Source organism: Falco biarmicus, chromosome 8 (assembly GCF_023638135.1).
Source record: "Falco biarmicus isolate bFalBia1 chromosome 8, bFalBia1.pri, whole genome shotgun sequence".
Classification (NCBI taxonomy): Eukaryota; Metazoa; Chordata; class Aves; order Falconiformes; family Falconidae; genus Falco; species Falco biarmicus.
Genome location: NC_079295.1, coordinates 55,281,418 through 55,295,852, shown reverse-complemented (window position 1 = coordinate 55,295,852; position 14,435 = coordinate 55,281,418). Strand labels below are relative to the sequence as shown.

The window sequence follows — 14,435 nt, the reverse complement described above, 5'->3', positions numbered from 1 at the left end:
TGTTTTACTTATTTGGTCCTTGATTTGTGAAATTCTTATACTCATTTTTTGTCTTCATAAAATAAATTTCCTGCACACTATGCATTTCCTAGGAAATCACCCACCTCAGATTCTTCTGCCAAAAGATCACATTTGTTTCTCAAGTAGTTGTGTTAATTCATTTCAAAATTAGTCTCATACAGCAATGAAAACTAGTACAAAAGTGCAGGAGACAGCTTAAGCCAAACCCAGCCCTGAACTGAGTCCTATGACTTAAAAAATACATACAGCCAGAATTCAGATCTATGTTTCCCTGGAGAAAACACCATGACGTGGACGGAAAGTAACATTTAGACAGAGCACATCAACATGGGAAGGAATCTCACCACAACCTCCAAGTAAACCCCAGATACGGGACTATCGCCATTAAATGCTTGCCTGGCGGAACTTCAGACCTGTAGAAGTTATAAAGGGACGAGTCTCTGTTCCCTGCTCATGCTCCAAACTGCTCGCCATGGCTCAAGCCCTGATGTTTCGCTCGGTCTAGGACAACAGAGTCAAGCGAGGAGGGTTTTTAAGTTCTTTTCCTTGGGAGAACCTTCCACAGACGAATTAGCACCACAGTCAAGAATTTTGACCCTCTATGTAGTTGAAGGAATTTAAAATACCAAGGGGTCTAAAAAGTGATCATGTACATTCTAAACTGGGGTTAACTGCTTGCAGTCATTGCTGTGGAGGAGCTCATCCGTTACACAGAATTACATCGGCGCCACTGACTTCCTGTCACACACACATTAGGAACAAGAAAATAAGCATACAGCAGAACAAGGGAGGAAAAAAGCCACCTAAATTTATTATTCATTTCAAAATACAAGAGATTGCAAAGATCCTGGAAGAGAAGGAGCATTTGTCAGCGCCTTAGTGAACCTTCCTGCACAGCTCTCCTAATTTGCCTCCATTGCTTGCCCATGCAGGAATGCCGGGTGTGCAATAACTTCCACACATTCACAGCATGAAAGTATTCTTGGCATAATCTCTGGGAGACTACACCATCATCCATCCGCTCCGTACATACAGCACAAGAGACACAATATAGCCCATTCTAAGAGGTGCCACAGTCAATGGGAGGTGAAAGTACTCAGCATCTTCCCGGAGGTATTCAACCTCTCTCAGGATCAAGGCATGCTCCTTTTCTCCTTAGGGGCCTCCATATCTTTTGCTTCTAACAAAAAGAAACTGCAGCTACACACATTGATTTTCACTACCCACAAGGCAGGCAGAAACTTTCAAACATGAATTTTTCTGCATCAGATCAGATGGCCGCGATGCTGTCACTAACAAGCGAGCAAATTCCTGTGATATTTATTTAAAATTCACTGCGGTGTTAATATGCTTCAATAAATTTTTGCTCTATTCCTCTAAAAGTAAGCTCCCACTTAAGCCATATTTTGCCCTGCTACTTCAATTTGCTGGAAAGCTTGTAAAGTTAAATCCATCAAAGTATGGCTGCTTTGGCTTTTTATGCAAATTCCTCTCATGATAGTTATGTAAGTGCTTATGCAATGAAAATATACATAATACACAAACCTGCCCATGTCACTGAGAATTATTTACAAGAGCCATAAATCAAAATTACATCCTGTCTTGTTTTATATTTAAGGACCTATTGTACGTACAAAATGTCACATGTGCCCAAAATTTGCTTTCAGTCACTTCCCCCAAAAAATCCCTCAGAATTGAACTGCCTGCTGAAGGCTATTCTTTAGTCAGAGTCCATGCAAAATTGTGTTAGAAGCTGTGAAGTTAAAACATGCACATTGACTACCAGAGCGGGCCCTAAAGACACAGACATTTACTGGATGTAAATGTTCAGTGGAGACAAAGGTCACCTTATCCTTTCCCAAAATCTGATCATGTTAGAAACTCCACATCCCGCTCTCAAGTTTTGCTCCAGCGCTGAAATGTTTCCATGGAAGGAATTAGCAATGAAACGTTATTAAGCTTGGTGATTGATTACATTGTAACGGCCAAGTTACTATAACCTCACGGGCCACGGGACTGCAGAACCTCTGCTGTTAGGGCAGAGGACTGATTCATCACACCACCGGAGCAGATGGGGCACGAGCAGAAGAGCTGCCTGGCAAGCCAAGCCTCCAGCGTGCAGGAAATGAGGTTTTATCTGAATTGGTGGCTCTGGTCCAAATCAAGCAGTAAACAAACTCTTTTGAAAATGCCCACAAACTGGAAATTCCCAGAAAGGTCACTTCAGAAACATCAAAACACTTCCAAAACACATTTCCCAAGTTCCCAAGCCGGCAGCTGATCCGTGACATAGTCTCTGGCAATAGCTGCAGCATCTGCAAACGCCAGCTCCACACAGTAGCTGTGGGAGCTCCCAAGACCCTCCGGCTCCACCACAGCCTCGATGCTGAGGACTACCCCAGGAAGCCTGCCCAAAGTCACAGCTCCACACCAGGGAGTGCAGGAGCTCCGGCAGTCCTGCTTCAGCCAAACCTCTTAGCACTTCCAGACATGGAAATCAAAGTGGAGTTCACGCTCCCAGGCCTTCCCTGCTTTTTTACAGCAGGTTGGACGTGGTAGCCCAAGACCACCAGCTGGAATTTCAAGCCCCCAAGCCCTGGATGGTCCTTGGTGCCATTGGACAGACTATGCCAAGAGAGGAGAGGCTGCATTGCCTGGGCTGATCTGCCAAGAAGTGCTCCAGGAACCAGGGGAGCTCAGTTTGGCAAGAACTCACCAAATGGGATGACTTCAATTGAAACATTTCAGGCCCAGCAGATGTGCTATTTCGAGCTAAACTTTGTTTTATCAATACATCTCTAACTAGCATGGAATAACAATATAAAAACCAATGACCTTACTCTCTATTGTTTCCTTCATACAGTGTCATTTGTACTTATGAAACTCAGTACAAAAGAGCACTTATTCCCACCAGCTTTAAGATCTCGAGACAAGTGGCTGACACTATTATTTACGGATAACAAGAATGCAGCAGCAATGCCTTAAGCTACTCTGTGTGCCCTGGCTGCTCCCTCCCATCTCTGTGCTGCAAGGTGCCTCCTCAGATCCCTTGGCAACTGTTCACAGGGCTGAGATGAAAAATTTTCAAACTTATAGAACAAGCTAGAGGGTTTTTTCTGTGTAGAAAGGTAAATTATGTACTGAGAACAAGGTAAAGCGAAGACCAAGCGTGACCTCTATATTTGCACATCTGCTTCGGTTCACACTCCAAGTGAGATTTGTTATTAAAAACTTCAGGTAACTGATATGCATTTTGAACAATATGAAAGAACAACATTGCTTCCCAGGAACCACAGCAGGATGGTACGGCACTTGCTTTTGGTTCTGCAGTGATGATTAAGGACTTCAGAGGAGGATCAGCTGTTTTCTGAATCTCAAGTATACGATCTAATGCTCTGAGGTTCCCTTATTTATTTATGGCTCCTTTTAACATAGAGTGTTTAAATAAAGCTTTTCCTGTGTAAACCAACCCTTTTTTTTAACTTGTGGAAAATGTTACTTACTTGGACCATCTAAGCCTATTTTAATGCAATACTACAATTACTTTCTCTTTTGCAATTTACACTTAAAACAGTCATCTGAAATAAAAAGAAGAATGTATTACTACAGGAGTCCGAGCGGATGGTAGTGGTGTACGTGTCAGCTGGTCTTGTTTGCTTACCTTGAGCTCAGTTCTTCTCCAGACTCGTTATTCAGCAGTTTAACTGCTCTGACTACCCTTGTTCATAGCAGTACCTTTGAAATCTGGTCACTACAGCAGAAAGCTAGGCTTCCTCACCCAGAGTTGGAAACTGAACCTGAATCATATGTCTTTTTGCCCCACTGCATCAGCTGTTCTGGTCCAAAGTGATTTTAAATGTAAGAGCCCTTTCAAAGCACTGCCAACTGAACAGTCTGCTCTGTTCATAGATCCCAACCAATTAATTAAGTCACCACCACCACAGGGTTTCTGAGGAGGGGGCTGCTGTCTCTTACTTGCTGTTTCCCACATGTTGCAGGCTGAGTTGGAGACTGCTGCTCACCAGCCTCTGCTCTGGTGAGACCTGCATTCTGGAGTGAGCTGGAAGCAAGGTGAAAGCAGAACAGCGGCGTGTCGGGCAAGGGCTAAGTCAAGCAGGCAAGATTTGCTGGGATTAATAAGGAAGGCAGCAGTTACTTCTTTTGCTTGATGAGCAGGTTGTTAACAAGTATAAAACCATACGGCAAGGTGGATGCTGCATAGGCCCTCCCCTCAGATCACACCTGGGTGAAAACAAAGCAGCACAGCACGTTAAGTCCAGGTTACTCTGACTCCCCGCAAAATCTAGCAAAGCCGTTGTATTTTTCCCTAAAGGCTTGTTATAATATTAGATCTGTAATTCCCCCCTCCAAGCAATTTCACAACACTGGGCAAGGCTGGGGCTAGACTATTGCACCGCACTGGTCTCTGAACACACGAAGGAGAAGCTGGTACTCGTCCATTCCCGCATGTGTACCAATAACAGATCAAATCTGTTTTACAGGGCCTGAGTCTTCCCTTGCACCTTCTGGTCATTTATGCACACAAAGTGGCTGCAGCAAGCAGGTAAAACGCTATGAAGATCACCCTGGCAGCTACTGACAGCCAACCTGCATGGACTTTCCAGACTGTAAAATGTATATGGATAGGAATGATCTAGGGCCATATTTCATAATTTCTTTCTTTCAAAATTATTTAGCACTATCCCACAGACAAAGGTCTATATTTATCCAAAGAACTTCCACAAGTTGGCTGAAGTTCATTCAGAGATTTAGATCAATGCGTCTCATCTATCCTGTAAAAGTAGCCATTACACATCTGGAAGAAAAACTTGGTTTCCAGGGCCCTTTAAGTCTGTGCCAGTAAAGGTGCTAACTACAGCTGTAGTTTACAAGAAAAGAAACATTAGAGTAACAACTCTACAATTTAAATCCAGGATTATAAACTAAATGCCCACTATGCAAACATTTCATTGACAGAACTGTGGGAACAGGGAGATCATGTCATTTAGTACAAAAACAAACAAAAAAATCCAACAAAAAACCCCAAACATGTGACTCCAAACTTGTATTATGAAAATACCAAAGAACTATGACATTTTTGCTCTCCCAGAAAAATGATCACATCTTGACTGAGTACTTTGCTTTCTCACTTCCTCTTCCAAGCTGAAATGTCAACTATTTTAAGTAAAATCAGAATATTACTCAACCACATATCAGAAAAGAACCTCGATGCCAGAGCTGTCATCAAAAAGGCACATTCCAGTTACACACTTGCAGTTTTACTATTAAGAAAACAAGAGATGAAACCCCTACACATGCTTTGCTGCTTAACAACACAATCACTAGCATGTTAGTAAAGCTCAGCACTGATACTCCAGTCATTATATCTGCAAACAGTAAGACACTATGCAGTGAGAAAACAAATCTTTTATTGAAACCAAGGACGTCTAATTGTGACAGGTGAATGCTTTACCTACAGAGATTAAATCCATATACATACTGGTTTTATGCAGTCTTCATGTTCTATTTACACAATTTGCTTGCTTAAAAGGGTTTAACAGTCAATCAAGGGTTCAAGTATGAAATTCCACAACAGAAGAAAATTACATCGTGTTATTGAAGTCAGCTAGATAAACAATGCCTTCTGATTATGATGATATCATTATGTGCTTCACGATGAACAGAAACGACAGAAAACATTCACCTGGTTTCATATTCAAAATACTTGCTGAGATTCATGTATAAATGGATGAATGAACAGAAGGGTAATTGTGTATTATTTTAATATAATAAAGTCAAATTTATTCGAATCAGTAAGAAAAAAATGGTTCTTTCTATCTTGTGTGGAGTTCTGCCTTACTGCATTTGTGTTTGTTTATGATTCTGACAAGCTACCAAAAAAAAGATATAAATACAGAGTCAACGCTAAATGTGTATCTCTATTCTTTTGCAAGCAAAGTGTCACAATATTATGCTCATTAAAAAGCTTTCAAAGCCTAATAGCTAAGTGAAACACTAGACCTAATGACTTGAAATAAATATCTTGCAACCGAGCTGTTTAAGCCACCATAAAAACAAACCTCTTAAACACCAGAAGTGCACACAAGCCAAACCAACAACAGAGGACCTGTGTTCACTGAAATCACTTGCAGTCTTGCCCCTGACTTCAGTAAGAACTCTCACTACTCAAAATAAAAACTCTCACTACTTTTGTCTTTCCTTTAGGATTGAATCTTCTTTTATTGGCTTGCTATACCCAGCCAAAGATGGACTCCTCCTAGAGAAAAAAAGATGACAAAAGTGATACGTTCCCTTTAATATAAAAAAAGTCAGATACGAAGCATGACAAAGACTTTATTCAGATTCTTCAGATTTTACTTTAGACCATCACAGGATTTAGCTCAATGAAAAGGCAGAATCTACCTCCCAGCCTTGGCAATGCACACAGCCCTTCCAGCTGAGGACAGAGCTGTTCTGCTTCCCAAACTTGACTGAAATCTTGAAAAACATTTAAGCCCAATGTCATTAATACTGAAGTATAAAACCAGTGCTTATTAACAACATTGATCAATATCAGTGCATCTTTTTATTATGATTCTTTTGATTATTTTCTCATTTCAGCTTGCTTGGCAATTAATGGACTACATACATACCCTGTCCAGGTAGGATACCTCATCCTGTGAACTCTGGTTCATATCATTGCCTGTGGGAGAATATTATGTCATCATTTTCAGTCATGCTGAATCTAATCTTAATTACAACATTCCAAGGAGTAAATAGGTAGCATTAGAAATCAAGTAGATTTTTGTTCTCCCAAGAAAAATATTTATAGAGGCAATAAAATACAGCATTAATTTTCTAGCTTTATTAATCTAGTTTTTTAAAAAAAGATAAAAATTAACCCAGTTTATTCAGATTTGTTGATCCATATCTAAATGTCTGCTAGAATTATTCTATTTGCTTCTTGTTTAATGAAAAATTCAGATCAATAGAAACTTATCTCCTGGATTTGAAGTTGTATAAAATCTGCTAATTAGAAAGAAGGTATTAGAATTGATGGTTTTCACATAAATAGGGCTTAATAGTAGATTCTCAATTAAAGCTCATGAAAAGTGAGGTACAATTACAATTAAGGGTAGAGTAAGTGTTGGGGGAGGGAGGGGCTGGTTAGTTTGGGTTTGGGTTTTTAAATCACTGGAAATTATATACAAAGATAATGTTCTCCCTCCAGATGACAAAAAGAAATGCGTAGCTGAAAAGGGAATGGGCCCTGTCCATAGATACAAGCCTGACAAAGCAGCACATTGCATATCCATAACAAACAGAAAAGCTGATTAGCAGTCATTATGTTATGGTGGTAAATCCACCTAGGAGATCGTATAGCAGCCGACTTCGGGGGTTTTGTTTTACAGTAACTTGAAATTTTGGAGATAATCTCTTGTTAAAGATTTCTTCTCCTTTTTCCTTGCCTCTTGTTCTCCTTTTTCTTGAAAGCAAGCAAACAAAAATCCTGGAAGACTTTATTATTTCCTTCAGTGTCCTAGACACACATGTGTATGTCCTACATACACACATATATGCCCACTGTTCCAGTTGACCCTGAGATTTACTGGCCCTGCCTGGGGAGAGGCGGACAGCTTCCCGACTTGCAGTGTGTCTGGAGTGCTTATGGTTGGACTTGATGATCCTAATAGCCTTTTTCCAACCTAAATGATTCCATGACAGAGGCCAATGGGATCTTGATTGGTATAAAAAATATGAATAGCACATAATTAATAAGCAGCATCTCGTAATATCAGAATTAATCAGGAAATTGTTTTAAAGCAAACAGAAGTGCTTTTCCACATAATGCAGAATATTTGCAGAATAATTGCAGAATATATTATTGCAGCATATTTTGGAATTTCTTCTACTGTTCCAGTAACATCCCCTGTAGGTCGCAGGGGACATTCATTGGGGTAGACAGATTTCTGTTTTGAACCTGAATAGCACTTCTGTTCTCGTGAAGAAAATCTTTGAGGGAGTGTTTTGTGGTCACGTATGTGGAAATCTAATCAGTATTCAACATACAACATTTTACAAAAATAAGATACTGGCAACAATGGGCATTCATTTTGGCATATACTCTAACATGCCTACATGTGGAAAACTTCCATCAACACAAATGTAAGCTAGGCATAAGTGGTGTAGGTGAATATGCCATTTTTTAACTTGCCTGGTAACTCTTCATGGATTAGTATATTATTTTCCCTAAAAACTCATCAGACTGTGAAGTTGGAAATTCCAATTACATTTGAAAGCATACACTGTATTATCTTAAATTGCGCAGCAACTACAATGTGTCTAATTGAAATTGGCGCAATGCAGAGCACCAGTTTTAATTCCTGAGTCATTTTCCAGTAATGAAATAGCTGTATTCAGGGCACAGTGTGAGAACATGTTTGAGGGTTACGTTAACTTGTACTACAGCTACCTTTGGGGAACATCTATTCATTGTCTGTATGACACCAACCACTATTTTTCCTATGTGAAAAAATATATTATTATTCCTACAAGTACTGCCTTAGACTAACCTGTGAATAATAGCTTAATTACATATTTCACATGTTCAGAAAAACTTGCAGGTATTTTCTGTTCATGTCTTTAATGTTAGACTGCAGCAAACACTTCTGCCGTCCTTCCCCCAAATGAATACATATAAGACCCTCAATGGCACACAAAGTTTTTTTCAAATATGGCTATAAGTGTCTAAAGTATGCAATGAATTCCATAATTTGTGAGTTCTAAAACCTACTACCCAAAGCAAACCGCTAAATGGGCCTTAAACCTAGGGATCTTATGTCAAAGCACTTGCATCAATTTGTTTTTTCTAGTACAACAAAACATTACCAGTTCATTGACTACCTTCTCCACTGAACTGACTGCAGGTTAAGAGTCGACTTCTGAACTTTTCATTTTCTTCAAGCATTCTTGAAATTACTTTCCAGACCTTAAGCCAGACTTTGGACTGAAAGGTAAAATTGAACTTTCTCAGTGAAGCATATAAAAAGTTTGCATTAAAACACCTATAGGGCAGAACTTTGAATTCTTCAGCATGATTAGGAAGTCCAACTGTTTTTTTGCTGAGGACTGAGATGGGGGAGGTGTGGAGGAGGGAAATATATGTGGGATATACTGGAAAAATCACCTCTAAAAATAAAAAAACCATAAATTACTCCACAATTTTCCACATGAAATATCCTCCTCCTTTCTTGCCTGGAGCTCTTGTTTATCCAGGACTAGTAAAGTGACCTTCTAGACAAGAAGAGCTTATGGAAACGGTGTGAGAGCCATCAGACTCTCTTCAAAGTCATCCAAAATGGGGGGAATAACATTGCTTATTTTTCCAGGAGCAAAAACTATCCCATGTAATCCCTCAACAGCAGCATGCTCAGATTCCAGAACAGCAACAGCCTTGCCTATTTCATATAAAATCCATATTAATCTATTTTGTAGATGTTGATGACCTTTATTTTAGAGGCACAAAGCTCCATATATAGTGGGCACGTTTCAGATATGTGCACTGAACACATTAAATAGGAACTGTTGACAAAGACATTCAGAGAGGCAGCCAAACAAATATAAATGCCTCTTAACATGCTAACATGGCTTTTGCTGGACCCCATCTGTGAAAATAGTTTAAATCTAAAGATAATTCTTTTCTCATGGGCATTTATTGCTAAAACATAATACATTTTCCTGATTCTTTTTGAAGACTGTTGAATGTACTAGAGGAGTAACATTATAGTATGCTATTAGCTGTTCCTCTGAAGTCATTAGTATTTTGCTGGTTTTAAATCAAGCATCTGTGACATGACTATATTGTAGTCTAGCTGATTACTTGTACATCACACATTACAAAATCTCATAATGAGTTATTGGTTTAATAAATGTGCCTTTTAAAATTTCAAGCATTTGTTGAACTACTGAACAGGAACAGAAATACGTTTGTGAAACAGAAAGTAATTTCATATTGCTACTAGTCTGGTGCTAATACCTCGGATTCTTGCCTTCGCTTATTTGTAACCTGTAGGATTTCTTTGCTTAAAACATAAGAGGAAGAGGAGCTGCGGAGCTTTTCCCTGCTGGGTGTGCACCAGCAAGGTGTGCAGCACCCTGGCCCCAATCCAGCAAAGCATTTCAGTACAGGCTTTTAAGTCAACAGCATACTCTCATTCTTCAAGGTAAGCACATACTTAAGTGCTTTATTGAATGAGAGCCAGAATTTTAAAGACTCCACAGAGGGAAAATAATACCATTTTTCTTTTCTGTAAGTAAGGTTTTCAGTAACAAATTCAGTACCAATTCAATCTTTTAATCTCCCTCATGCTCTCACATAGACATACACCGAACAAGCAGGAAGCAATTTTCTCAAATGCAAAGGCAGCTCATTCAGTTCCCACATTTTATACCTTTTGCTTCTTCCGTTTAATTACTTTATCACTATTTCTTGAAGGGAAGGGAAAGTCAAAGGTGTCAGCCTTAGCCTCTCGAAGGTCAGCTAGGAAGAGAATTTAGAAAGCATATTCTGAGTGTCTACAATATACTCCTGAGGAAGCTGTAGATCTGCCAGAGGGATACTTATTTCTGATCCCAGCAGGTCACAGGTTATCACCCCGTACATCATGCTATCGCCTTACTTATTTTCTCCATTATAACCATGGGGCAAGTGGGTGTCTCTCAAACTCCACAGAACAGAGCTCAAAACCGTACAGCAACAAAAAATTAACACAACAGGCTTCTGGACAACACAGGCTAGTTTTTCATTCCCTCTTTTTCCCCTTGCTATGGCAATTGTCTGAGCTCAATTAGAAAGTGACTGGACTGAGGCAAGAAACCAGACACATCACCTCTGCTAGCACTAAAAAAAAACAGAAGCAAGAAGGGCAGGGCTGATCTTGTGGACTCAAGACACACACAGCCGCGAGGACTCGAGTGAGTTCCAAGCAGGGTGAGGATGGCAGCTTTCCAAGGAGCTGCTGGGCAGGCAGGGCACGGCATGAGCTCCAAGCAGGGTGAGGATGGCAGCTTTCCGAGGAGCTGCTGGGCAGGCAGGGCACGGCATGAGCTGAGAGGAAGGGTGACCCATGTGGGGATGCTGAATGTGGTCACAGACGTGGGCTCGTTCCTTGCTGCAGCAGGGCTTCAGGCAAACCAGCATCCTCCAGGCCACCCCAGCCCCGCCACCAGATCGCCAAGGCAGCCACGCTTTGGGAGCAAGGCTTTGAGTGACCGATAGTCACAGGCTGCCTCCGAGGCACAGGTTGGCATCAACGAGACAATAACCCGGCAGAACCAGTGCTTTTAATTAGACTAATGTAACATTTCACTTTGTCATCTTTGGGAAAATGGCTTTCAGGAGGAGACAAAAATACAAGAAAATGAAAACATCTCAAAAGCAGCAAGTTAGTAAAATTCAGGACCACCCTCTCTGTGTCACCCATCGTTTCCAGCTCACACCCCGGCTTCTTCTCCAGAAGCCAGGTCATGTTCTCCATTTTCACTCCATTTCACCCTGCGCAGCAGAGCTATGTTTCACAACAGATCACAGTGGAAAACTGCCTAATCTTTTTTGTGTGCTTTTATAGAAAAAGACACCCACGCCCATGCCCATCCTAACTTTCTTTGACCCTAGCCAAAAAGAAAGAAAATTAAAGCAACATCTTCAAGCTGTCACAGCGATGAGGCAGCCAGCAGCGCAGGAATCTCCTGAGAAGAGGCAGGAATGACCCAGAAGTTTGGCACATAGCAGAGCAGCCCTGTCGGACACAGCTTGGTTTTGGCCTTATCTACCCACAGGGCAGGACGGGGACGGCTGCGCCGGTGGCAGCCACCTCACCATACGGGGTGGCAGTGCTGCAGCTCAACACTGTAAGAGTTTGGGGCAAAAACATTAAATTTTTCACTCTCGTTAACACCGTGTTCCACCTCCTGCCTAAATACCCAGTCCAACTATACCAGGCATGTTAAAAAAAATAAATATTGTGCCACCTTCCCGCCTCAGCGTGCGCAGTCTGGTTGAGAGGGAAGCATCACACGCACTGCAGGGAAATGGCTTCCCGCCAGAGGAGGGGACATGGCGGAGGCTCAGCCCGGCGCTCTCCCTGCCCAGGCTCAGCCACACTTACCGTGATGGTGGCTGACAGGCTTCCCGGCACCGCCGCTCCCCACCGCCTGCGGACCACGGCCACGGTGGGCCTGGTCCCCTGGGCCCAGGGTCCCCCTCAGCCCCCCAGCCTGCCCCGCGGGGCTCGGCTGGCAGCGCAGGGCCTCGTCCCAGCCGCCCTCAGCCTGCCGGCGGCCCCCGCCATAGCGGACCACAGAGCCGCAGCGGTGGGAGCCGAAGCTGTTGCTATAAAGGAGCCGCAGGCGCGTCCTCCCCCGGCTGGGGCCGGCAGCCATGGGTGGCGGGGCAGGAGGGCGGCCAGGCCCTGCTGTGGCAGGGTGACAAGTGGTGGCAGGGGCTGGGGGGGCCGGCGTCCTGGCTGCCACGCTGAGGGGGGACACAGCGCCCGTGGCCCCTTCCTTGGGGTAGGCCTGGCCGGGGGGTTCCGCAGAGCTGCCCTCGCGCCTCGTCCTGTGTGATGGTGCCATTTCGGTGCCCCAGCTGGACGGTGCAAAAAGGAGGAACCACTGAGCGGGGGGAAGGACGAGCCTCGCGTGGCACAGAGCGGCCCCGTGCCACCCCGTCCCACTACAGCCTGCCCCCGAGGCTGCTGTCAGCCAGCCTTCGTTAGGGTTCAGCACAAAGCAAGCTGCCTGCACTCATCTATCGATATATTTCCTGCAAGTTATGGATAAAGTGACCTAGGGGACTCCAGGCTGAAGGCTGCGATGTCTTGTTTGTCTCTGCCACCACGCACAGCGGAGGAATGAGCGGCACCCGTGATGTGGGTCCTCCTGTGGTTCCTGCAGCCATAAGGAGCGGTCACAGCGGGCAGCCTGCCCACCGTGTGCCCGCCGGGCTCCAGTCACCTGCTCAACAGCACTGGTGGAACATGAAATACCTGTTGCCATTTTGTCCTTCAGGCAGGCGTACCCGTGCATTGCACGACACCAGGGGGACACCCCTAGCAGCCCCCCACGGGGGTGCCCTGCAGAGGCGTGCCCCGCTGCAGTATGTTTATACCATACGGCCAGCGACAAGCAAGATTGCTCAAACCACTCCGGAGCACAAATGCCATTGATTTTTGCTTTGGGACAGAAATAACGTCTCTGTGTTGCTTCCCAGAGTGTCAGCAGCTCAGAGGAGGGAAAGCATTACGAATAGAAAGAAAAAATTCCACGGAAAGATCTTTTCCTAATTGTTTTAGCAGCACCAGCAACCTGAACGGCGCTGATGGGAAGAGACCCGGCAGCACACCGCTGCCTTGCCCCGGCCCGTGGCGGGGCAGAGCCCCCCGTGCCCCCCGGCGGGGCGGGCTGCAGCGCGGGCGGCCACCACCAGGTGGCGGCCGTACCCAGGGAACGGCGGCGCCGCTCCGCCGCCCCCCTCGCGCCCCGCAGCCCCCCGCGCCGGGGAGACCCACGGCGCTCTGCTGCCAAGTATCCCAGGATTTCCAGCTATTTTCTACACGGTCAGAAAAAAGGCGTTCTGTGTATGCTGTCGAAAAAGAGGAAAAAGACTTCCAGAGGCACAGCCTGACGGCTTGCAAGAGGGATTTTGTTCTTTCCCAGTGATCAAAGTCCAGGTGCCAAAGCGTGCGGACTAAAAAGGAGGTCACGGACACTATGCACTCACCGAGTCAGGAGTTTAGAGATCGGCTGGGATCACAAAAAACAACCCCAAAACACCGGGGACCCCCTTCTTCTCCTCTGCAAAGAGCTGAGCCGCCACGCAGGCCCGGCGAGGCAGCAGCCGGCAGGTTTGGGCTGGGGGTGGTTTTGTCCCCTTCTCCCAACAGCACTTTGCCAGCACTTTGGTTTCAAATGTAAATTCAGCCCAGATCCCTTTTATGATCTATTGCTACTGACAAAAAACGATGCTACCTAAAATCTGTGAGTAATCCGCGGAACTGGAAAATTCAGCTATTTTAACCGCACACTGTTCTTCTGCCTCCTTTCCACGTGTGAACCGACTACCAGCTAGTCACTGTCTCCGTACTTATCACTTCCAACAAGCATCTCAGCCCCCAGACAGGCAACCAAGTAGCTGCATCAAAAACTGATCCTGGAGCACAACCTTTGTCATGTCCATTAATCACAAAGCCCCGTTAAAGAACACTCCTGTTGCTGCAATACACGAGCCTTGGTCCACACCACTAAAAGCCACTGAACACACGTGCTTAAGCCTAAACGGCTCCGTTTCCATTCCATGACTGTCCCTGCACTGTGCACGAACACTTTTGGCTGTATCTTCCCGGCCAGGAGCTCCC

General features: G+C 44.1%; 1 protein-coding gene across 1 annotated transcript; it reads right to left on the bottom strand.

The window, feature by feature from the left end:
• Positions 1-6,271: 6,271 nt before the first annotated feature.
• On the bottom strand, positions 6,272-12,654 carry C8H5orf47 (chromosome 8 C5orf47 homolog). Its single transcript, XM_056349186.1, has 5 exons — positions 12,189-12,654; positions 10,473-10,561; positions 8,926-9,028; positions 6,675-6,724; positions 6,272-6,298 (listed from the first exon to the last, which is right to left on the bottom strand). The coding sequence occupies exons 1-5, from the start codon at positions 12,652-12,654 to the stop codon at positions 6,272-6,274; spliced, it is 735 nt and encodes a 244-aa protein (XP_056205161.1).
• Between the last annotated feature and the right edge of the window lie 1,781 nt (positions 12,655-14,435).